This window comes from Hoplias malabaricus, chromosome 15, assembly GCF_029633855.1.
Source record: "Hoplias malabaricus isolate fHopMal1 chromosome 15, fHopMal1.hap1, whole genome shotgun sequence".
NCBI lineage: Eukaryota > Metazoa > Chordata > Actinopteri > Characiformes > Erythrinidae > Hoplias > Hoplias malabaricus.
The window spans coordinates 25,771,147-25,797,220 of record NC_089814.1 but is presented as its reverse complement, the minus strand read 5'-3'; the positions used below and the strand labels follow the sequence as shown (position 1 = coordinate 25,797,220).

Below are 26,074 nucleotides of genomic sequence, written 5' to 3'. Positions count from 1 at the left end.
TGCCTTCTCGGCTGAGGAAGGGTTTGATGCTGCCTTAAAATTCGGCCGGATTAAGACATCTGTAGACTCTGTAGGCAGAATGATGAGGTATCTAAGAATTGGGACAGCATATGTGTTGGGAGTGTGCACTCCATAACGTGAAATGCTCTGTAGTTAGACAGTTTACAAGGTTTTGGGACAGACCCAATAAGAATCAGGAAAGAGTCATGGTTAATCCACTGTTTACAGCAGGTTCATATCATACTGTGTGATATGCATATGATAATTGTATAAAATTTGCAGAGAAAGTAGCTAATGCATCTTATGAGCTTCTTAAGACCGTCCCAGAAACCAGACAGATGGAACAGATTCACGTTTTTTATTTACTTTTATTTATATAAAGTGCTGTTAATAACCCTGTCCTGCTCCACTGTGCGATAACTATTCATTTAAGGCTCAGAACTCTTACTGGAGCTTCTTTTTCTGGGCATGCCCACAGACACCTTTTATGGTTATTCTGTTCTTTGCTTCCAGCTGGGAACAAACTGTTCCCAAACCAATTTCTGTTAGTGGCCCTGTTCAAAACTGTCATTAATCTATCAAGTGACACGAGTGGACAGCAAAACATATGCCAGCCATTTTCATGCACCTCAAATGCTTCTGATCGTATTCTATCAGGCTGGTGATGGAACCACACACAGTTATATCAGTCTCTTGCTGTGTTTTTATCATGACAAGATTGTACTGCGAGTTCCTGCTATTGTGCCTTCAAGGGCTGTTACATCCATGTTTGCATGTATTGCTAATGCTTGAGAACAGTGGGAACAAAGTTGAAGAACGAAACGGCGCTAATACTGAAAACAGCAGTTGTTTTCGGCATGCTGTGTTAGCTTCTTTTCACCTTATTCTTCAATGCTCAGGACTAGCACAGAGCAGGTATGCTTTGGATGGTGGAGCTTTCTCAGCCCCGCAGTGACACTGACATGGTAGTGGTGGTGTGATATTGTGTGCTGTGCTGGCACAAGTGACCCACTCACTGACCAATCTATTAAACACACCTTTCTTGTTAGTACACGTAGTAGATGCAAAGTCAGAGATAGTAGCTTGTTTGTAGAGTTTGTGTTAATCATCTCCTAGACTTTCATCTGTGGTCACAGGACACTGCACACAGGGCATATGTGGGGTAAGATATTTTTTTGTTAGTGGACTGTTCAGTTCAGCAATGACTAGGGGTAGGACAAAATATTGATATGGTTATATATCTTTTATCTTCAGTTACACATGATGTGATGCATCATAGTGGATTGCCTGTATGGTAAATAGTGCTGATAACAAGGAAAATGTGTAAAGAAATAAGATTATTTTATTGTTACAGCTGATAGGTGTTTAGTGTTCCTGACCACCTCTGAAGGTGGTTTGACTGATCAGATCACGATAGCCCCTTTCAGACGTGTACAGTAACCCAGAACTTTTCCACATGCTGTACGCATTAACACAAACGTCTGTAAAAGTTTCAGGGGATATTACCTAGACTTAGGGCTGGACGATATGGCCAAAATTTATATCATGATATATTTCTTAATTTTGGTTGATACGATATAACCCAGACATTGTTATGAACAGTATTAAATCCACTCAAAAACTTCCAAGGACAAAGAAGAAACATGACATTACCATCAAACATGAACATACTGGCTTTGTAAATATTAATATTTTTATGCTAAATTTTAAATTGAGTGCACTAAACTGATGTCAGTCAGTGACAGATGTTGTAAATAATGGATATTGAAATATTGAAAATGTTTTTAAAAATGATATTGTGTGAATCCATTCAGCCAATGTGTGAATAGAGCCAGTGATATTGCTAAGAAATCAAAGTGAAGTCATACCTTGGAAATGTTTGCATGTTTTTATGTTTTATTTACAATGGCTGCACGTAAGTGTTCTGCTGGGATGCATCGATTCATACTTGCAGTAGAACACTCCTTCATTTCCCTCTTGATCTTATTTTAATGAAACTGCAAACTTGACTTAAACTCAATAATCATAAGAAAACTGTTTTGTTTGTTAGCTCTTGTGAGTAGTACTGATCATGCATAAGTGGAGAATCATTTGCAGCTGTTCTTATGAACAAAAAGCATTCACATGGAGTTTTCACTTGCAAACAACCATAAAACAGCAGAAAGAAAAGTGCCACTACACTGTTCCACTTTGGCAGCTGTCATATAGATGTCAGTGTATTTCCAGATAACATATCAGTTCTATTCACACATTTAGCTCCCCCCTTGGTAATTTTGCAGAAATTCATCTAGATAAATTGCAGTGTCAACCTTATTAGGGTTTCAGCTTAGATTACTCATTCATTCACTATCTGTAACCACGTATCCAGGATTAGCATTCTGTTAAATACTTGTGTAAAAGGTCATGCTAAGGGGTTAAGACTCTTTGGACCTCTTTCACACCTTTCCTTAACATTGAGTACATTTACTTTAATAATCCGATGACTGCTCAAAATCAGATCTTGTGAGTAATCCGATCAACGTGTTTACATACACTTGGGAAATCAGGTAATGGGACAATTCAGAGTTTACATAATTTTAGCCATAATCTAATTTCAGCTTTGCAACAGTCAATGATATCACAGAAAATGTGACATAAACTCCCTACTGCGGCAATATGAGCACAAATCAATATCACGATTAATTGTATATTTTACATCGATTACGATTGATGAATGACTATTATTTATTTATTTTTTTTACCCTCATAGTTCAGTGATGAGGCTTGTACTGCAAACATGCTCCACTACTAAAGCTGGGATTTTTTTTCTAATGTTGCTGGGAGCTTGTTCCTCTCTTGTTATTTATATTTGGTGTGTAATTGTGCTTTTGTCGCTGAGACACTTTTTTCCTCAGCGTTTACATTTGACTTTAACGTTCAGTGTTGTAAAATTAAAGTCAAAATAGACCACAGATGTTGTGCTTTTATTTGGTACTAGCTGCTCGAGACGCTTGGCATGTCTCTGCGTTTAGGTTGCTTTCGTGTGGCAGATAGGGGCAGAATCACGTGACTACAGCATGGTAGCGTGTTTTTAAAGGGACAGTACAGTGGGGACATAACAGAATAAAAAAAAAACAGTTAAAAAATAATTAATATAGACAAGATTATGTCAATTAGAAGTTTGATTTTGATTAATTGCCCAGCCCTAACATGGATCCACTTTACCTGCAAATTTTAGAAATCATTAAAAAAATGGTCCATGTTACACAGTGCTACCTTTTTCACAGTTTCACACCTCTACTGCTGCTGAGACGGAGGCTTTTTTATAAACGAGCATCTGTTCTTGGACGCAGCGTGTGTCCCTCCGTTACAGACAGAGAACCGAGCAGCTGGACATGTGTTTGCGGTAAGGACGGGTCGGAGGGGAGTGATACTTAATGAATTTTCAGATACAGAATGACAAGAGAACTTCAGAATACGTGTCAGAGAGGGCTCTACACTCTGTCTTATGTTTGCACACATACGCAGACAAAGGAATCAGAAAGAAATTCGGCTATGAGGATACATGTACTATTTTCAATATATAAAGTAAACTGCATGTAGATATTTTTCCCACCTCATAATTATTGATAAAAACTAGTCAGCAGCCCATAAGATGAAATTAAACGTGACCCAAGATTTTAGAGTAACCAGGAGCCAAGGCTCGAAAATATAAAGTTAGATATGGTAGAGTTGAGCTAAATGATGACAGAATACACAGAGGGTCCTAATAAGAGGGCAAAAGAGTGGTGTTCAGGGGCTTGTACCTTTTAAGGGAGTAAAGCAAAAAGCCAGTGATGGAGAGAGTCTTTGCTCCGCAGCCCTGTGTGTGTGTGTGTGTGTGTGTGTGTGTGTGTGTGTGTGTGTGTGTGTGTGTGTCACTAACCCCTCTGCCTACACATCCCCCTCTTCTCCTTCCTCCCTCCTTCCCTCTCTCTCTCACACACACACCACACAGCTGTGACCTTACATGTGTATATTCTCTCTCTCTCTCACTCTCCCTCTCCCTCTTTCTCTTGGACCGCTGCGTTGGCCACATAGAGGGACCCAGCGACAGCGCTGACTGGTACACAGAACAAGATGTGCCCCAGGGCCTAACAGCCTGCATTAAAATTACACTGTCCTGACATATTTAAACAACAAGAACACTTATGCGCATCCAGGCAAACCCCCAACACCCCCCACCATCAGGGGGACTACTTGCTTAACGTCAATCCCAGTATTAATAGTACGTGTGCACTGTCCTGCACTCTCGCTCCACATTGTAAGACAAATTTCCCAAATTTCCTCAGCAGTCCCAACTCCGTCTGCACCTTATTTGGTTACACTGTTAGAGGGACAGCGCTGGAGAAAGCAATGACAAAAATAAGTTTACTTGTCAGTCAGTGGCGTCCTTGAGGTCAGTTCAAGTTTCACTCATAAGGCTTTGCATGCAACACTTAATTTGAAGCTACAAGAGCTCCTAATGTTCTTATGTGCTTAATATAGACTACAATAGTTATTAGCCTTTTTAAAACTGACAAGGTGTTTGGTTTCCTGACGGCTCAGTTTTTGTTCCCTTGGCCCAAATGTGGGGTTTCATCTAATGGAGCGCTTTGTTTGGCTCACCTGGCTTGACCTGCAGCTTGAGGAACGTCTACTCATTCACACCATTAGCATATTTTGACTTGCTAATTGAAGAGGACTAAACTTACTTAGTAATTACCCTAGTTATTCTGTGTCAACAGGTGAATAAGCTTCTTTCAGTGATGTCAGTGACTTTTGTGATGATGTGGCTGGGAATTCAAGGTTCAAATGAGGACTTAACAAATTAGATTGGACAGCGATGAAAAACTAGAGGATGTTCGAGTTTTTAGTTCCTGAATTATATCAAATTGCCACATGATCACGAGCAAGTTTCTAGTTCTAGTTGTATAATATAAATATAAACTTAACCCCTTATAAACTTTTCCCCTTATTTTGATAATGCTGTAACTTCTACATTGGACTGCAACTATTGGATTTTTTTTGTTTTGTTTTTTTTTTTTTTTCCCTCCATCGATTAATCGCGTAATCCAATAAATCATACTTTTGTGTTTTTAAAACAACCATATCAATAGTGTGTTATGCAAAATGAAAGGCCTCTTAAAGTGGCTATTCATACAGTCATAAATTAATTTGTCCATCTGTTGCATTTACTATTACTACCTTATGTATGGGGAAGGTGTGTTTTGGGATGTAACAGTGTGTGTGTGTGTGTGTGTGTGAACGCTGATTGCTTTTGGTTCAGCATTGACGAAGTACTCACAATTTAGACATTCTCTGCCTTTTATGCACACCGTTATCTTCCACCATTGCCATAGAGAGCAAAATAATTCACACCGCCTTAAATCTTTGACATGCGCGTCAGTTATAACAGTCTTTGTAAAACGATATTGGGGCTGTGTGGTAGTCTACAATATGGGAGTTATACGATGGCAGAGACATCTAAAACAGATGGACTTTGGGCACATTAACTAAAATTTTTGTAATCTAATTATTTGAGCTACCCAAATAATCGTTTCAGCCCTATCCATTTAGGCATTGTTTTGCTTCTCTGGAAGTATCTAAGAAATGGCGTGCTCAGAGGCTAAATATGGTGCCCAGCAGTGCCCAACCTTCTATTTCATTCAATTTGAGTTGAGATCTGTCTGCTAAAATGCAGAGATTTGCATCCGGACAGGATTAAAATCGTCAGATAATGTTGAGTTCAGTGAAACAGTATGTGATTCAGCCTGTAATTTTATGACACAGTTGATTTCTAAATTGTCACACACAGTGTGAAGGACAGCTGTGTTCAAATGATTTAGCAAACTGAAAATCCACACAACTGAAGATGTGTTTTTGTGTTTGTTTTTGGACAACAACATGTTTTTTGATTAAACAGGACTTGAGTGTTGAAGTGCATCTATGCATGTTCCTGTGTGACTGCTGTACGGAGAGTGACAAAATGACCTGCGTAAACTCTGGACACTCCCTTTGGACAAGCTATGAATCCACTGTTTGTTTGCAGTCTACATTTGTCAGTGTGTGCTCGGTCTCCTTGTTGTCCTCTTCTATCAGACCAGCACCCCCACCCTGTTTTCCACTGGCATTGACTTGGGGAGGAGCTGAATTGTTGACCTCCATCTTACCCTGCCCTGCCCCTCACGTCAAACCTGCCACTCTTATTCTCCCTCCCACCTCCACACACCTCCATCCGACAATCCAGGACAGTGGGAGGGGCCTATGAGAGGGGGCTCTTGCGCTGGAATTTGGGCAAAGGTTTGACTTGTGTACTCTGAGGCATAACGGAAACTTGGTATAGGGGGAGAGGCTGAGAAGCCCCCCTTTTCCCCTCCTGTCTGTAGCTAACTCACACAGCTCTGAAAGCAGCCTAGCCCTAGCGCATTGGCGTCTACCCCCAGTGTGTGTGGGTGGGTGGGGTGGGGGGGCGGGGGGGCGGGGTGTTGGTCCACTCGAGGCCCAAGTCGGGGTGAAGCACACTTGCCGGCTCAGGTTACGTGATTGTGCAATGTGCTGCTTTGAACACACACATACTGCGCCCTTCGGAGTTGACACTCGCTCACTCAGGGCCTTGTGTGTTACATGTTTAGTCTCTTGTAGTTTCATTAAGCCTTCTAGACCTTCTGTGTCATTGGAAACCTCATTGGACAGAATAACAACCTTATTGACAAAGGTGCAATTATTCATATATATATATATTTTTTCAGTTTATATTATTTACAAAATCTGTCACTGACTGACATCATTTACGGGGCACTGTTGTCACATTGACACTCAATTTAAAATTTAGTATAAAAATATTAATATTGTCAATATTATATAATATTATATAATAATTATATAATAAGTCAAAGGGTTTATGCTTGATAGTAGTATCATGTTTCTTGTGCTTTCTTGGAATTTTATACTGTTCATACTGATATTTTATATCAACCAAAAATAAAAAATATATTGTGATATAAATGTTGGCCATATCTTCCAGCCCTAGGTGCACTATTGTCTTTGCTGATTTTGCTGAAGTGGGGGTTTTCAAGACTGGAAAGCCCCTGATGGTTTTTTGGACCAGTCCTTGTGGGACATAAAAAGTCATGTGACATTGGGCATCAGAGTTCCCTTCAAAACTTACAATGCTGTATTGACTCACCAAAATCAGCGGTGGTGTGGTGGGCTCAACATCAAGAACGAGAGGAGTCCTGCTTCACTCCCAACGTGGGCACTAAGAATGTTGACCTTTTCCTAGTTTATTGTATGTTCAAATGTCCTTATTCTGACCAAAGATTGTTAACCTTCAAGAGAGGTGCCGTGTCCTAAATTACAAAATTTACACCGTGATATACAGAATATAGTACATTCTTATTTTATCATGATCTAAGTGTTCTTTGCTGCACATATCGTTATAACCCAGCGTTTACTGAGTGAATGAGAGCCTTTGTAATAAAGCAGTTATTGTGATAATGCACCTATGTAAAACTGTAGGTTTAAAACCATCGTTGTAAGGATCCAGGCCCTATTTCAGATCTGGATTAGTATTTAATATGCATATGACACACTATGCATCTTCAGGCTATGGTGTGGACAGTTGCACTCCATACTTTAGAAATCTGTTGTGGCATTATGGGTACTCCCAGATTCCCTTTCTCTATTGCCAGTGCAGAAAGCCACATACGTTAGTCATACAGTCTTTTATATTGTAGTTGTAATGGAATATTCGTTTGAACATCTTGAAGCTGAAAGCTTTGCTGAATTTGTGCTGTTTGCCCAGATAGTTCTGGTTAAGTCATCCTTCCTAGCTTTCTGTCAGGTCCCATGAAGCAAAGAGCAAAAGTGTAAGAGACATGATGTAATCATCGCTTTGATTTTTCAGTGCTTCATTAAAAGCAATGTAGATTATTCTCAAGACCTACTGTTTTTGCAGCAGAACAAACACCCCCCCCCCCCCTCCCCAAAGGTTTGTGTTCATTCAGAAGCTCCACATATTTTAAGGTGGAATGGTGATTTGAGAAAGAAGCCAGCTGTACCTAGTTCATAGTTGTAGTTTAAATTGTCTTTTAGTATTCAATGCTGGAATTAGCACAGAAACACGTGTAACTTGAGCTATTTAGTTGTGTTGTAGCAATTCTGGTCTGTTTTAACATCCTCATCTCTTTTCAAGCTTTTCAATGTTTGGAGGTCTCTCCACCATCCAAGTGCCTCCTGATGCTGTTTCTCAGCCGTGCCTGAGCCAGCGACAGATGGGGAGCGCCCCTAAGCCTGTTCGGGTGTTCACACTTGAACTTTTTAGTCTGGTTGAATCAGACACTGGTTAATTTTCACCCTTGGTGTGGTTCGTTTGGGCAGGTGTGAAAGAAGTAATCACAGTCAGATTCTGACCAAAACAACCGTACAAGAGTGGGGGTGGTCTTGGTCCAGTCTCAAACCAATTCCGGTGCAGATTTCAAATACTTACACAACGGACGGTTATCCATATAGACAAATATTCAGGGCCTAGCTGTACATTATTTACAGCGTCTCTCACTGACTGACGTTCAGTTAGTTAAAAAATACATTTCTGGTTTGTACTTGATCATCTCGATATCGACATTATATTTTATCGGCCGAAATTAAGAAATATATTGTGATTAAAAAGAATTTGGCCATATCGTCCAGCTCTAGTTCAATATAATACCCTACTCAAATTTTGATTATGATTATTATGAGTTTTATTAATGCCACCCAGCTGTAGTCTCTAGCACAAATAGTCTGTGTGTTTGTGTGGGAAGGAGTGAGAATTAGACCAGAAGGGGGTGTGTGTGTGTGTGTGGTAAGCATTGCTCTCCCAGGCGCTCATTCGCTACCCATGCTCCACTGGGGTAGGGGCTTACTGCCATGGGGGTTTGGGAGGGACTGGGAGGGACTGAGTGAAGCGAGGAAGCCATGACCCAAATTGTACTCACTTTTCTTCTCTCTCTCTCTCTCTCTTTCTCTCTTTCCTACTCTCTCTTTCTCTCTCTCACTATCTCTCTCTCTCTCCTTCCTACTCTCTCTCTCTCTCTCTCTCTCTCTCTCTCTCTCTCTCTCTCTCTCTCTCTCTCTCCTTATCATTTCTTATTCACTCCTTCTCTACTTCCCATTGACAATAATCCCGTCCATGTCCATTCTCTATAGTAAGCACCCCCACCCCCAACTCTGTAACTTCCTGCTGGGGTGTAGAGGGCTTGGAGTCACACCCACCCCACCCTCTTTTATTCCTTAAACTACCCACAGTGCAGCTCCCTGGAGAGTTCTAACGCGCACACACACACACACACAATCTTAGACTCTGGCTATTTCAATCACAGATATACTCTCACTCACTCAGGAATAGGTTGGTCTCTGGAGAAGTACAGGCTTCTGTTTTTCTTAAACTTTAAAAGCACATATGCAAAATCACTCATGACCTCCTGCTATTTTTAAAAAGAGGTTGAAACAGATTTAAAAGCTTGTCTAATAGAACATACCTCTCCTGTCCAATAATTTCATCATGCATACTTCAATTACACTGCTCATGTCAGCCTTTCATTAACCAGGGGGTCTTGTGAGGGTCCATCTCCTATATTATTCATGAGTTTTATAATCCCTGACGATGTTTGTATGGGTTTATTAAAAAAAACTTAATTTATTGTCATTAGTGATTTCTTTTAATGACTTTCTTTTTCACCACTGAATTGGTGAAGCCTGTGTTGTTATCATGCCTTTCACTGTATTGTGCCTCAGTCATGTCTAGCTGAGCTGTCAGGGCTGAAACAATCTTTATAACTTCAGTATGAATGGGCGGAGTTTAAATGCTGCAGGTGGAATGGGATGGTTAATGTGTAGTTATAAAAAAAGTGGGGGAAAAACTGTTGGCTGTGGAGTGATTGGTAACCTCTTAGGCTATGTTCACACTAATAGGCTGAAGTGACTCAAATCTGATCTTTTCAGGGCTGTGTGGACATGTCAAATCAGTTTTAAGTCACTTTCGTATGTGCTCATATTTCAATATGTATCGGATTTGTGAGCATGTGACCGAAATGTGAACCGTCAGATTGGATATCATATGTTTTTGCCTGTACGCATGTGCCTAGAGCTGTCAGCCAGCACCGGCATCATGGCATAACAACAAGAGTGGAGGCTCAAGCTGCATCTCAAATAGCAGCAAACTCCCTAAATAGTGCACTTCACAGATTATAAAACTTAAAGTACTACAAACGTTCGGGGGGCACTAGTTTGAACATGTGAAGATTGTACATAATTATTGAAGGTAATTTGACATACAATGCACATGAGGGCAGAAAGAGTTTGTGACCTATTTTGTACACTACAAAGACTGTGGGCCAAATCTGATCTGAGCAAAAAAAAAATCCGAATTGATGAATGAGACTTGTAATGTGAACGCAACCTTAATGTCTCTCAGAATAGTGGGGGAAAACCCAGGGTGTTTTAATGAGTATTAGTAATGAGTGTGACTGTCTGTTTGTCTTTCTGTGTGCGTGTGTGCGTGTGTGCGCGTGTGCGCGTGTGTGTGTGTGAGAGAGAGAGAGAGAGTGAGTGAGGTAAGGGGGAGGGACACACTGAGTGCAGCCACACCCCAGCTGATTGGGGACCACACCTCTGTGTGGAATCTACTGCAGCTGGGTCACATGACCCCAGGCATGCACCCCCATGCTTAAACATTACCACATTTCTCTCTCTCTCTCTCTCTCTCTCTCTCTCTCTCTGGCCCGCCTCTTCCTTGTCCTTAAAGAACAGGGTGTGACTGTGCTGTACAGAGAGAGAGAGAGAGAGAGAGGGAGGCTACACAGGATTGCTGACTACTCCTCCCTGCTCCTGTTTCGTTTGCTCTCTCTGTCTCTTTCTCTTCACTCACTCCCAGACTCAAGGCCTAGGTTTTTTTAGCCAGGACGTCTGCATTTTTCTCAAATAGCTTGTAGAAGGTAACATTCTGTTTTCAACTTTAGATTCCTTATGTCCTCATTCCTTTTTTTTCTTTTTCTTTTTACAGCTTCGTAACAACTCCTCAGCATCTTCATATATTGTGTCCCTTACCCCCTCTTAGGTTCAATGCATGAAAACTAGCGTCAGTCTATCCTTATGCCTACTTGTATTTTCTTTGACATCTGTGTTTGTTGGTTCCTGTCATAATACAAAAACCCCAGAGAGGTCCTTCCCCTTCAGGATTAGACTCAAACTTCCTTAATAGCTTAGGCATTGATTAACGAAGAGCTGGCTTTTGTGTTGTCTCCTGTTAGATTTGCATTCTGGAGACTCCTCAGGCGGTTTCATGCCTTTCTTGCACTGATTCGCATGTGGCTAACTGCGCTCTGGTTCTGCTTTCCAGTGCCAGACATCGAGTCCTGAGAAATCCAACGCTGCCACCTCAGATCCCACCGAGGAGATGCCATCCATACAGATCAAGCCAGAGCCAGAGGAGGTGGAGTGCACAGTGGTGAGTATCCATTTGTATGTGTTGTATGTGTGCTGGGGGGGGCGGGGGGGTTGGGTGAAAGGAGGATAGGGTGGAGATAGGATGGGGGCTGAAAGAGGTGTGGTCACATGTCACGGAGAATTAAGTGGATGTCTTTCAGAGCTAGACTCAGAAGGTAACGTAAATAGTGTTCCTTGTTTTATACGAAGCAAAACGAAGCCTCTTTAATGGTTTCTAATGTATTGCACTATTGTCCTCTAACCCCATTAGCCATGTGGCTCTTCCATCAGTACCAAAAATTTGGGTGGGTGAGGATTGCATGAGCAGCTTTCAACGTAAGCAAAATATACAGTTCCGTCTTTTGGTCACACAGATTTGCCAAGAGCCTCAACACACTTGAAGGAGAATGATAATCACTTGCAAGTATGCGGACATCCAACCAAATGGGTGCATTATGGGTTTCTCCTTATAGGTCTGTCAAGATAGCCATTTGTTTGGGATATCAATATTTTGTCCCAGGAATAATTTTGATAAATGATATTATTGTAATTTTAAGACCATTTTATGCCACTGATCTAATTCTTATATTAAAATTAATAAATGACATGTAAACAGTAATAAATTACACCCTATATAGAGCAGTGAACTTTTAGCAAAAATCTAGTTACTTGGAATATTTAGACATGGGAACAGAATATATAATATTTTTAAATATCCTAAAAAATAATCCATAAATAAAATAAAATCACTGTTTTTAAACAAATTGTCATAACAGCTCCTGAAAAGAGAGACCAGAGGAAACAAGAGAACAGAGAGTGGTTAAAATACAGGTGATGATCATTCTTATGTAAGCAAACATGCCAGTGAACACAATGGCCACTTATATATTGTACGACACATTGATAAAATAATTATTGTGGAAGGCCTATTTCCTTACTCCATTTTTTTCCAGTGGGGGAATATAACCAGATGACGTTTATGAGAATCAGTTAATTTTTAATAATGATTTGATTAAACACATTCAGTAATGAGCCCTTAGCAACCAATTACACTCTGAATGACACATTTAAATGCACACTTAAAGCATAGTACATTCACCCATAATGGAAGTACTGATCTGGATATGCATGCATCATAACTACTCTGTCCTCATTCTTTTGCCTGTACCAAATCTCTAAACAGAAGAGCTGGTTCGTTTTGGTGCCCCTCATTTTTTGGGACGTTGCAGGTACAAAGGCCAAATCTTTATGAAAGTAAACGCGAGGGAATTTAAAACGGGAGTTGCAACAGCGATGCTTTTGTACTGTGTTGATGGACTACTCTGGCCATTTGGCGGTCTACATAATGCACAAAAGCCGTGGAAAAAGAAGGTTCTTGTGCTTCAACAATATTTTCCATCCTCCGAATTCTACTGAGTGCTGACTACAGCATTCGTACTTGGATTGTAAGTGTGCTTTGTCTTTCTCTCTCAATACCTTTCCATTTCGGTCCCTCTCACTATCTGTTCGTTCCAAGTCTCGGCTAGGCCCTAATAGGATATATCGAGGGAGGCTTCCGTTCTGCTGTAGTCATGGCAACGGGGCTCTGGCGGGAGTTGGAAAGGCTGTGATGTAGGCTGCCCACACCCCTCCTCACACACAGACACACACTTGCACACTCCTCACTCCAACCCACCCCCTCACAACACTCCCACTCCCACACCCACACAATACACTCCCTTAGCCATGAGGGACATACTGAAGACCAAATACCTGCAGGGGTACACACACACACACGCGCACACATATACATACATATATATATGCACACACGCACACTCCCACCACCATCATCATTATCATCCCCATACATGTGTGTACTCGCACTCACCCACCATAGATGTCCAGTGCACACAGTGCTCGTGTGCACACAGGAACACACTCATCCCGGAGCTAACGGGAGCATTCATGCACAAAAGATGTGCTCCACACCCTTTTTATCCTTCTCGTCATCATTACACACAAACTCGCACACATACTCTTACAGTTTGTGCTTCTAACCAGTCAGGGCTTGAATTCAAGGCAAATGTGGCTGCAAAACCTGGTACCTGTCCACCCACAGCAAATTTTCACCATTGATGGACTAGATATATGGGTTTTTCACAGTACGATGCAGTAGATCCTGGGTTTTTACTTCTCTGATTGCAGTCTTCGAAGCCTGAGGTTCAGAGTTCATAGTTTAGTGACGCTTACTGTGAAAAAGTCAGAAACCATTCTTAATTATTTTTTTTCTAGTCAGAACAATCTTTAAGTATTAACCTCAGTTATGTACATTTAACAGAATGTCGCAGCCATTTCTTATTGGCACGATGTAAGGTATTTTCTTTTCAAACGAAATCCACAGGATTTGTAAGTATGCACATCAGTCAGCCATAAAATACCTATGTTTCTTTTCTATTTCATCATCTCCACTGCCCATGCAGGTGCACTTTGTAGTTACAGGCTGTAGTTCATAATTCGCTCTGCATGCTTTGTTGGCACCTCCATGTTGGGCCCCTTATCAAATACCTCCCTACTTGGTGTACTTCACAAATTATGAAACTAAAACTGTGTTTGAAACTGTTCCCTATTCACTATAGTGCACAATTTTGGGGTTCTGCCATTTTGCAGTATTGTCTGAAAATACAGTGGACAATTTTCATTGCACTTCAACAATCCCACAATGCATCACATTGTCAGGGGGTGTGAAGAGTAGATTCAGGGAGGCGGACACACTCGCTACAACACGGAATTTTAATAAAGAAATAACAAAACAAACGAACTAGACGAGAAACACGAAATAACATTAACGAGCAGGAACGAGAAAACACAAACGAGAAACACTACGAAGAAACGTGAGCGAGAAACAAACACAACGAACCCATGAAACAAACAAAGCGAGAAAATCAAAACTCAAAATGACCGATCCCAGGAAGTGAGGGAAGAGGGCTTAAATACATGAACTAACTAGACACACCTGACACGGATAACGAGAGACAATGACAAAGAGGCGGAACGAAGGCGGAGCTAGGAATGAACATAAACAAAGCCATGTGCAGGGATAGGAAAACAACAAAGAGAGAGCCCAATAGAAAGGGGAAAACAAACCAGAAAGTGTCAAGATGTGACAGACGCCCCCCCCAAGACGCGCAACTCCCGGAGCGCGAAAAACGAGACTCTCCAGGAGCTGGCGCAGGAGGGGGCCAGAAGAAACAAGACAGAATGGAAAAGGGAAACGAGAGAAGACAGGAGAAAACACACGTGACTGAACCTTTGATTGAACACTAAATGGGGACTGAGACGGAACAGGAGCAGATACACGTGACAAGACAGGTGATGGGACTGGGAACTGGACATGAGACTGGACAAAGGGTTTAACAGGGTACTGGACTGGACTAGGCAGGGGAACAGGAACCAAGACATTAACAGGGACTGACACTAATACAGTGACAGGAACTGGGATAGAAACAAAGACAGACAAAGGCACAGGGACAAGGACAGAGACAGGAACCAGAACAGGAACAGAAACAGGAACAAAAACAACTGGTGGGTGCCCAGGACTGGCCAATGTCCGTGGAAATGTCTGAGGGACCAGCCTGGGCACAGCTCTGGGGATCGGCCCCGAAGTCCTTGGGGCCGGAGCCACTGTCTCAGGGGCAGAAACGGCCGGAGCCACAGTCTCAGGGGCAGAAACGGCCGGAGCCACAGTCTCAGGGGCAGAAACGGCCGGAGCCACAGTCTCAGGGGCAGAAACGGCCGTAGCCACAGTCTCAGGGGCCGAAACGGCCGTAGCCACAGTCTCAGGGGCCGAAACGGCCGTAGCCACAGTCTCAGGAGCCGAAACGGCCGAAGCCAAAGTCACAGATATAGGAGCGGCTGGGGGAGCCGTACTCACGGAGACTGGAGACCCTGCGACGACGTCCAAGGAGACAGGGGAACCTGCAGTGACGTCCACGGAGGCAGACGGAACTGCGACGACGTCCACGGAGGCAGGCGGAACTGCGACGACGTCATCCACGGAGGCAGACGGAACTGCGACGACGTCCAAGGAGTCAGGAGGATGTGCGACGACGTCCACGGAGGCAGAGGAATCTGCGCCGTCGTCCACGAAGACTGGGGAACGTGCGACAACGTCCACGGAGGCAGATGAATCTGCGACGTCGTCCATGGAGACAGGCGCGGCCGGAGGTACCGCGCTGAGGAAGACAGGCGCGGCCGTAGGCACCGCGCTCAGGGAAACGGGCGCGGCCGGAGGCGCCGCGCTCAAGGAGACAGGCGCGGCCGGAGGCATTGCTCTCAAGGAGACAGGCGCGGCTGTAGGCACCGCGCTCATGGAGACAGGCGCGGACAGAGGTGCCGCGGGCAAGAAGAGAGGCGCGGCCGGAGGTGCCGCTCTTCCAGGAACAGGAGATGACACGCCCAGCGAGGCAGGTGCTCGTGCTGCTCGCCGAGCACGCGTTTTGGACTTAGCGGGTTTGGGCGCACTCTCGAGGGACTTCTCTGACCGTAGTTCCCCCTGAGATGCGCCTCTGTTAGCCTCCTCTGCCATGTCCTGTGATATGAGGCTAACAGCGCCTGTCCATAACGCCCCCCCAAAAAACTCCCCGGACCTGAGGGGTTTATCCTCGGAAGCAGGGGTACCGGTAGATCCGCGCTCCATAGCTGGGGTTTCTGTAGAGACGTCCTCGGGAGCAGGCTGTGAGTATCTTTCCTCGATCAGTTTTAAAAATGTCTCAACCGTGAGTTCAAGGGCCTTTACTTTTATTAGTTTTTCTGCCCACTGCAACGCCTCTCCTCTTAGTAGGGATTTTATAAAGATGACCTGAACAATTTCAGGTGGAGCAGGAGAGGTCAAGAATTTAAAGTACAGTCGGCACTGTAATAAAAATCCCTTGCAATTGAGTCCGTTCTCAAATTCGCTGGGTACTCCCATGACCGATTGTAAAACTGTTGGCTGATCATCAGTCCTTAAGTTTAGTAAATCCTCCGCGGTCTTTATGGTTTCACCCAGGGATAGAGCTGTGTTGGCTGCGTCCTTGTTTTGATCGGTCATTCTGTCAGGGGGTGTGAAGAGTAGATTCAGGGAGGCAGACACACTCGCTACAACACGGAATTTTAATAAAGAAATAACAAAACAAACGAACTAGACGAGAAACACGAAATAACATTAACGAGCAGGAACGAGAAAACACAAACGAGAAACACTACGAAGAAACGTGAGCGAGAAACAAACACAACGAACCCATGAAACAAACAAAGCGAGAAAATCAAAACTCAAAATGACCGATCCCAGGAAGTGAGGGAAGAGGGCTTAAATACATGAACTAACTAGACACACCTGACACGGATAACGAGAGACAATGACAAAGAGGCGGAACGAAGGCGGAGCTAGGAATGAACATAAACAAAGCCATGTGCAGGGATAGGAAAACAACAAAGAGAGAGCCCAATAGAAAGGGGAAAACAAACCAGAAAGTGTCAAGATGTGACACACATGTACACTAGCTGACACTAGTGGATAGCAGATACCCATAATGCACTCTGATGTTTGGTTAAAAACCTGCATGAGTGTTTGACATTGTTCACAACCCTCCTGAATTCAGTTCCCTATTTTAGTGCACTGTATAGTGAGGAATATACGGAATAGTGAGTAGGGAGACATTTCGGACACAGCGTAAGTATACTGTATAACAGTGCTCTAAATGTTAGACAGGAATTTATGCCACAATAGATGTATATAAATGGCTTTTTTTTATCTGCCAAAACCAAGGAAGGCGATATATGATATTTATTGTGTTGTGGGAACATAACATCACCTCACATTTTCAGATAGGGAGAAGAACTATGTGCAACCTTCAGCTGATACAGGAAAAGGCTTAGGCAGACAGTCGTGATAAAATCTTCTGGACTCCCTGAGCACAGGGTCAGTTTGAATAGCTTAATTCCTCTGTGAAAAGGGTAGGGGCAGCACCAAAGATGGACGGTATCCACATTTTTCATACCGTAATACCGTCTCAATATCATATCTCGGTATACGGTATTACCGTGGGGAGGGGATGCTCTGTCAGGTTGCTGAGCGTTATATCTTTGAGTATAAAGTCGATTGAATTTAGCTAAATACAGCCTGATAGGGCACACCAACACGTGTTGAGGATAAAACCCCATTACTGGGAGAGCAAATTTCAGCAACTTGTGCTGAAGGAACAGAAAAGTTCGAAAATAAGTGAAATATGACGGTAAACACTGTTTAGAAGCACAGCTGGCGATAACGGGCACTTGTGGTTTAGCACAGCACAGTAGATTTTCAGTGATTTGTGCCTTAAAACACACATATTTAGAGGATAAAGCATCACTGGTAAAGTGTTCATAGGTATATCCATATGTAGAGGATATAACTGTGAGCACAATGTCAAGTGAAGGATTTTCTGAGAATTATATCTGTTTACAGCTCAATTCCTTTCTCTTTTACCCCAAACTCAGCGCTAAACTTACCACTGTGGTAGGCTACTGGGGCTTGTGTTTTTCTCCAGCCGTTCCCCACAGTGCCCCCCTCCCTGTGGCTCTCTTAAATGCACATGATCATTTTAGCCGACTTTTAAAGACACAGAACCAAAATTTAACACACCACACACATCATAAATACCGCCCTCATTTTAAGATACCTTCCACATTTTAATGGCAGTATTATTGTTATGCCGCCCAACCCTAGGCACCACAGCTGTATTATAGGTAGCGACGATGCCACACAGGGGTCCTGGGTTCAATCCCCGCCTTGGGTCACTGTTTGTAAGGAGTTCTCCCTGTTTCTTTGTGGGTTTCCTCCAGGGGATTCACTGTCCAACACTCAAAACATGCATGTTATGCCTCTTTCACACATGCACAATAATCCCGGAGGAGCTGTGTATACTCCTCGTACCCTAGTAAAAACTCTTTTAAATTTTCTGGAGTTTGTCCTGCACATGCTATACAGGCGCTGCGCCACACCTAAACACCGTGTTTCATTTCCCGCTGCGAGATCGTGTCTGACAGAAAATAACCCACTGTTAGTTGCATGTGTGAACACCACTCTGGGACATCGCTGGACTGATACTCTAAAGTTTCTCTAGAAATTCACTGCTGTTCATGTGTGAAAGAGGCATTCGTATGTGGCCTGGTTGTATTCTTGACTCATGACCAGTGATTCCAGGTAGGCTCTGGATGCAACATGACACAAACTGGCCAGGGTAAAGCAGTTAGACAAAATGAGTGAGTGAACAGGCGATCATTGAGAATGAGACTGGATGTGACTTGTGCTTACAGAAGTTTGTGGAGTCTTTGATAAAGCCACAAAATAGCATCTCTGCCTTGTTTTCTTCTAATCAACATGCAGAAATATATATATATATATATGATTTTTGTGTGTGTTTTCTTTTGCCGGAGTGTGATCACTCACCCTCCCGGCTGTTGGAATAGTTGTCTCAGGGTGCGGCTGCCTGCCACACCCTCTCTCTGCTGGGCAGGGCTGCAGGCTCTGGCATTAATATCTCCCTCAGCTGCCTCTCCCTCACAACATCTCCACCTCTTTCGGTTTATCGTCCGTATCTTTGCTTTCAAGCCCCACCCCTGAGATGTGGGCCAGACACCTCACACTGTAGACAGCCAAACAGCCAACATACCAAGCCGACTCAGCCACGTCTTTAGTGCCTTACCTTAGAGAGTCAAATAATTTGAACTTTATTGCATTTACTCAATGTGTAGTCAGCTGGCCAAAACATTTTGGGCCACCCAAGTTTCCTTTTGTAATTTTACACTGCAGTTTAGTCATGTAAGCTACCAGCTTTTAAAATGTACAGTTACATTTAAAACTTTGCTTCACACTTTAATATGTCTGTTGACTCAACAAAAAAACAATGTGCTTTTTGATTGGGCACAACTTAAACAACATTGAATATCTACTGATACAAAAAAACACATTTACTTGGAGCTTTTTTACTGTATGTAAGCCTATATATTTGATATTACCTAGTCTCAGGCAGTGTATAAAGATTTAGGCATGCACATTGCAGAACACTACACTGTGAATTACACTAAACACACTTTGGCTAATGAACTACATATGAAACAATAAGCCGATTCCATGTGCATGTTGTTTGAAATAGCCGTAAGAGAACTGTTGTAGAATTGGAATCACTTTTTTGGCCACTGTGCTTGCATACAGGAATTTTTTTTTATCCGCAGTTAAACCCAATCCGTGCAGTGAAACACACATTTCCCACACTCAGTAGTGAACACATTGGGGGGGCAGTGAGCACACATGCCCGGAGCGGTGGGCAGCCCTAGCCACGGCACCTAGGGAGCAGTTGAGGTTTAGGTGCCTTGCTCAAAGCGGACTTCAGTCATGACCTGCCGGCTCTGGGGATCGAACCGGCAACAAACAAGTCCAGTTCCCTAACCAACAGACCACGGCTGTATTGTCAGTTGTTGATAATAGTTGTATAGTATTTTATAGTAATTGTTTTGTAATAGGAGCAGGGTTTTATTGGAGGGCAGTAATTGAATGCTATGAGCTTCAGTGAACATAGGACATTGACATTTTTACTGAGAGTCTGCTACATGGCAGAAAGAACTGAAAGAAGTTAAACAGTTGGTCTTGAGGAGAAAGGATTTGGAACATATTACAATTCACCTGTTTATTAATGAAGATTTATTAGTTTTGTCAGTATTTGATTATTTGAAGCCATCATCCCCATAAACATTATCATGGGCTGCTGTGTATTTATTAAGCAGTTGAATTCATTCTGTGTTTGAATTTGGGTGTTATGAGCTTTCTTCAGTACTCTGAGTTTATTGACAGATCAAACAGCAACATGTGACGACCTTAATCATGAGTAAAATATTAATATGAAAATTCTAAAACTGCCATTTCTGAACAAGATATGTACTAAATCTTTACCATAACCCAATTAGTTGACATTACAGAAGGTAAAGTTGGTTCCCTTCTCCCCGAATAACCCTTTATTGGTCACTGTGAGGTTCACTGTACTATCGGACAATGAGGCTGGTGGATTTATTTATTTTTAATATTTATTAATTTTTGGTAGAACTAGAGAGACAACAGTTGAATCCATTTATTTTCTTTCTTACTCCCATACAATATTTCACTCATTCATTCTGCAGTGCAGTAAAAGCTTAGCTTGAAGAGAGACAGCTTTGTAGAGTGCCGCTCTCTTTTCACTGGCAGCCTTTACTTAAAGAAACTCCCTCCTCCATCTCCTCCGTCTTGAAGGAGCTGATCCTGCGGATTCAGGCTGCTGTAGTGGGACCGTTCAGGAGAATCAGGATCAAGCAGTAGACTTGAAAGGGCTACAAAGCTGATCTTGTCCTCCACATGTAGTCATATGGACTCACAAATCACTTCAGCGCAGGGTTGCCCACTGTGTCTGATAGCAGTCCCTGAATCATTTAAAAATGTTATTTATTTATTTATTTTTAATGCAGTTACTATCTCAACATACAGGCAAAGGAGAATTCTTCCGATTTTTGTACATATACTGAGGTGAAAGCAAATCCCTGCAGAGTAGTTTGAGGTGAGATTGTAGAGGTGCATTGTAGAGAGCTTTATGGTGGTGAAAGACATAAGTCCAAAAAACAGTATAACTGCAGACCAGTGTTTCTGTCTTCAGACGGCATATTTGTAACAGTCTTATAAAAATAGCAAGGTTGTTTGTTGAGGCTTTCAATGCTTAGACTCTCTGCTTCCTATCACCACTATACACATTTCTGATATAGCAAGTCTCTAGAGCATTTCCCATCACATCATGTTAGATAAGGTTTTTTTTTTGTTTTGTTTTTTTTTTGTGGGGAAAAACACAAAATAAAGATGGCTATTATTCTTGGGGATGCTCTTCTATCATTGTCTCCTAAGATTAGCTTACTAGTTTAACTAGTTGGCTGTCATTTGAAGTATGAGTGCCTGTGGTGGCAACAACCAATCATAGACTATTACAAGTGAGCTTTACCGTAGTAACCCTTGAAAGAATAACAATACTTATACTTTCTGGATTTTTCCCATCATTTCAAAATCAAAACCACAAAAACTCTAGATTTTATTTTTATAACTCCGCACGGCCTTAGTCAAACCCCCTAATCCAATGTCATATTTACTCTAAAACTGTGCCTTTTTTCAGATGTCTGTGAATATTTAAAGCTGGATAATGTAATTTTGTAGCAATCAACAAGTGTACATTAGTGTTTCCAACAGAAAAATTCCCACCCCCTCCTTTTCAGCCCACTTCCTGAAGCCCATGCACCAAGATACCTGAATGTACACTGATTAACAACAGCTGGAGGAGTCCATGAGTGAGAAAGTGTTGGCAAAATGAGCACCACACATCGTTGTCTAATTCCGACTTCCGTTTTCTGTCTCTGTTTAGTGGTGCAAGCTTTTGTAGGTGCATAGCTGTAGGTTCCTCCTCCATTCTTGTGCAACTAGCTTGCTAGCAGTGTATGTGTAGAGAAATGTGAAAGATCCTGCGCATGCGCAGATGAGTACACTTGCAGATTGCAGAGCACGCAAGTGTGGGCAGGTCTTGAATTAGGTCAGTAGACAGACAGGTAGGCCATCCAGTCATTTAATTGGTTCTGAATGGTAGGATTAGATGTTTTTTCTTTTTTCTTCTGGGGTTTTATTCTTATTTCTATATTTTTTAGAACCCTTTGAGACTGACCTATAGGATTCATAACTGATATAATGTCTCATATCTCATGTAAATGCATTAGCATAACAAAAAAAAAACATTTCATTAATTTTCAATGGAAGTCAATGTAAAAATATTGGCTTCCAAGTCATTTTGGAGCACTTCTATTGGTCCATTCATCATGAAAGTTGTACAGAATGTGAATGAGAGCTGCTGGGTTCAAATAATGTAGTAAACTAAAAAAAAAATTGAGACAGATGTTTTCTTTGGATAGGGACGATATGTCTTATTATACCTCTCACATCGACTCATCTGTGTCTTTAGCATCCAGCTGACAAAAAGCTACTCACTATACTCGATTCAACACCATATGCAGCTGTCTGATAAGAATCAGGTCACTGTATGGATGCCTTTCTCTTTCAAACAAAAATCAACTGTGTGATGTGAGCACAGGGGAGGGAGTGGAAAAAAAAAGCTGGATGGAGAGAAAGGAGAGATTAGAAGGAGCAGAAAGGTGGAGTGGAGGAAGGGTGGGGATAGAAAGAGGGTGAGGTGACAGGGTGGAGGACTGGAGGGCTAGAGAGAGAGAGAGAGAAAGAGGGTGGGGGTGGGAAAGAGGGAGTGAAGGGGAAAAATGAGTCAGCTGATACCTCCCAGTTTCCATGGCAACCAGAGGCCTTTCCCACCCACTCTTCTGTCTCTCTTTCTGTTTTGCTCCTGTGCCTTGCCCACTCCCTCTCTGGTTTTCTTTTCTGCCTTTTTCCCTCGCAGCACCTAGCCTCAGCCGTGCAACATTTTTTCTCCATAAGAAGAATAAATGGAGTTGGGTAGCTCATAGTAGCCAATTTCATTGGCTTGTAGCCTTTACTTCTAGCATTTGTGTTTGTGTTGTGGCCCTTCATGATTGTGGCACATGAAGCAGAACTAGGATAATCCCATTGTTAGGGCATGAAACTCAAGTAGCTTCGTTACAAAACCACAAAGATCTGACACATTTTAGGGATTGTCTGCGCATTTTGCAGTGGATCCACATATACGGAGCTGCACTGAACCCATAAAGGGCTTTCTCTTGGATACTTCAGCATGACTATACTGCCCATAGAGAGAGAGAGGTGCTAGCTCACTCAGGCTGTATTTTGCCATGTGTTGTTTGGTTACTGTTGACCTAATAAGATTTGGGTGAATACTCAAAGGCACTTGTGGCCCAGCACTCTGTGTCCTGCAAAGTGAAACCTCTCTGCGCAAGATCTTACAGCTAGGCCTTCCATTAAAGTTATTTTTATTAAAAAAAAGTATTTCATATCTAAGCTAACAGCACTTCACATGGACACTTTTTAAAATATTTTATATTTATTTATTTATTTATTTTATTGCCTTGTAGCAATTTTACAGTGACTGCTTCGATGAAGAGCCCTGGTGTAGAGCTGATGCTGTTTTCCTTTTCTAACAGCAGACTGAAATACAGGCTACTGCTCAAACAGAATTATATATCTACAGGGATTTTTTATTTTGTATATCTCCATAGAATATTCATTCATTCATTCATTCATTCATTCATTATCTGTAACCGCTTATTCAGTTCAGGGTACACACCCTGGAGAGAGGCGGCAGTCCTTCACAGGGCAACAAACACACTCACACCTACGGACACTTTTGAGTCACCAGTCCACCTACCGAAGTGTGTTTTTTGGACTGTGGGAGGAAACCCATGCAGATACGGGGAGAACACACCAAACTCCTCACAGACAATCACCCTGAGCGGGATGCGAACCCACAATCTCCATGTCCGTGGAGTTGAGTGAGTGCGACATTGTATGTGTGCGTCTGTGGCTGGCCGGCCCTCGGCTGGACTGAGCTGGACTCGTGCCAGGCTCAGGCCTGTTCCTCTAAGGCACTGAGGCCCCATCAGGCCTGCCATTGTTTCTGGGCTAGAGGAGCTGCTGCACATCCCAGCGCTCAGCTCTCCATATAACCCAGCCATTAGAGTCACATGCTGATGACCTCGTCTTTTATTTAGTTTGCTTCTCCCCTCCTTCCATTCAACTTCTGACCTGTCTCAGCTTCTTCAGCATCTACTATTTCGGTTGGTTTCCTTCTTTCTGTTCTTTTTACTCTTGAGTTTCCTCATTCCCCTCTCTATCCTGTCTAGCATCTGATTCTGTCAACTTCTTACTGTCTTTGTCGCCTTCTCTTCCTTCCTGGTCTTCGTTCTCTTAGCTGAGTCCTGCAGCACTACTCTTTTGACTTAACTTCTGCTTTCAGTTCCGTTCCTTATGTAAATTTTTATTTTCTTTCTTTTCTCCTCTGTAGTCTCTGTCCATGTACTGAACTTGTGTGTGTGTGTGTGTGTGCGTGTGTGTACACGTATATTTAAGTGTAGTTTTAATGAAATTGAATTAGAATCTCTTCATTTGCAGAGTTAAACCTTCTGGGAGAGCTTTAGCACCAGGCACAGGCGTTTAAATAGAGAAAACCCATGTTAATGTGCAGCTTATGGATCAAACATGGAAGCAGGTGCTGTGTGTTCAAGCAAAAAAGAGTTAGTTTCTAATATGAAATACATACTTCAACATAATTAAAAAGTCATCTACCTTCTGAACTCATTAGTAGCGACACTGTAGTTACGTTGCTAATTAAAACCGCAAATATGACACTAGGCCCTGTGGGGTGGGGGTGGAATTATGGGAGTTGTAGCGAAATTTGGTAAATAATTAGTCAGCATTAAAAAAAAGTGTTTTCTACCTCTCTCCAGAAACAAGAGCCTGTAGACGAGTGCCCTGAGCCGACGGACCTCAAGCTCAAGTCCTCTCCGCCTCCCCTCTGCGTTATCGACACACACCCGGCCGATGCCGACCAGACAGAGCCTGTGGACCTGTCACTCAACAAGCCCCGCCCCTCCCTGCCTGTTTCTGCCCCCATGGTCGCACCGGCCAATCTGCCTCCAGTGACTGCCAGCATTGCCACAGGGACGGCCATTCCAGCAGTGCTATCGCCGGGCTCCATCCTGGCCTCCACGCAGGGTGTGGGCGGTCAGCAGATTCTACACGTCATCCACACCATCCCCTCCGTCAACATGCCCAGCAAAGTGGGTCAGCTACAGACCATCCCTGTCGTGGTACAGTCTCTGCCTGTGGTCTACACAACCATGCCCACCGATGGAGTGGCCACAGCCGCCATTACCGTCCCCCTCATAGGAAGTGATGGACGTTCTGAAGGATCAGGTATGACTGTGGATCTGATCTGCTTCTCTCCCTCGCGCTCTCTCCCACCTCATTGTTTTATTTAGTATAGAACACACTGCTTTGGTGTCAGGTAGTTGACAGCACTCATGCTCTTTGTAGAGAACTGCTGCCACTTGTATTGGGCCATAATAGTTGTACAAATAAGTTTTAAAGGGTTTTTTGTGTAGCATGTAAATTGTAATTGTAAATTTTTTATTATTCACTTCTGTTTTTATTTTATTATTATTATTATTTTTAATTTGAAATAATTACAATTATTTATTTGCTTATTTATTTATATCTTAACCTTTATTTAACCAGGCAAGTCTTTGAAAACAGCTTCTTGTTTACAGTGGCAGCCTGGCAAAAGGCAGTGCCTCTTGAAAACACATTTTTAATACTATGCAACAGTTACCATAAAATAACAAAATTATTCAAACAAGAAGTATTTTTGAATGCTGAGTTATGATTATATGTTACAAAAAAAATGCTTTAAAACTTATTTCTTTACATAATCGTAGGGCTCAGTCTCTTTTATTAGAGTCCACCTGAGTTTAATTTAACCCATAATTGCCATTTCCGCTACTAAACTCTCTAACACACTTCACAGTCTGTAGTTATTTTGGGATGTCTTCAATCATTCAGAAACCCTGGAATCAGTACCAGTATATGTGTATATATCTTTTTTAATGTTGT

The 26,074-nt window shown here is 42.5% G+C and overlaps 1 protein-coding gene across 2 annotated transcripts in view; it reads left to right on the top strand.

The window, feature by feature from the left end:
• Nucleotides 1–26,074, top strand: part of klf8 (Kruppel like factor 8) — a 51,417-nt gene that overhangs the window by 10,101 nt on the left and 15,242 nt on the right. For both annotated transcript variants that reach the window (XM_066646163.1, XM_066646162.1), the window contains exons 2-3: nt 11,378–11,485; nt 24,910–25,378. In XM_066646163.1, the coding sequence (XP_066502260.1) occupies nt 11,435–11,485; nt 24,910–25,378 (520 nt within the window). In that variant the 5' untranslated portion in view covers nt 11,378–11,434. The remainder of the gene's footprint in view (nt 1–11,377; nt 11,486–24,909; nt 25,379–26,074) is intronic.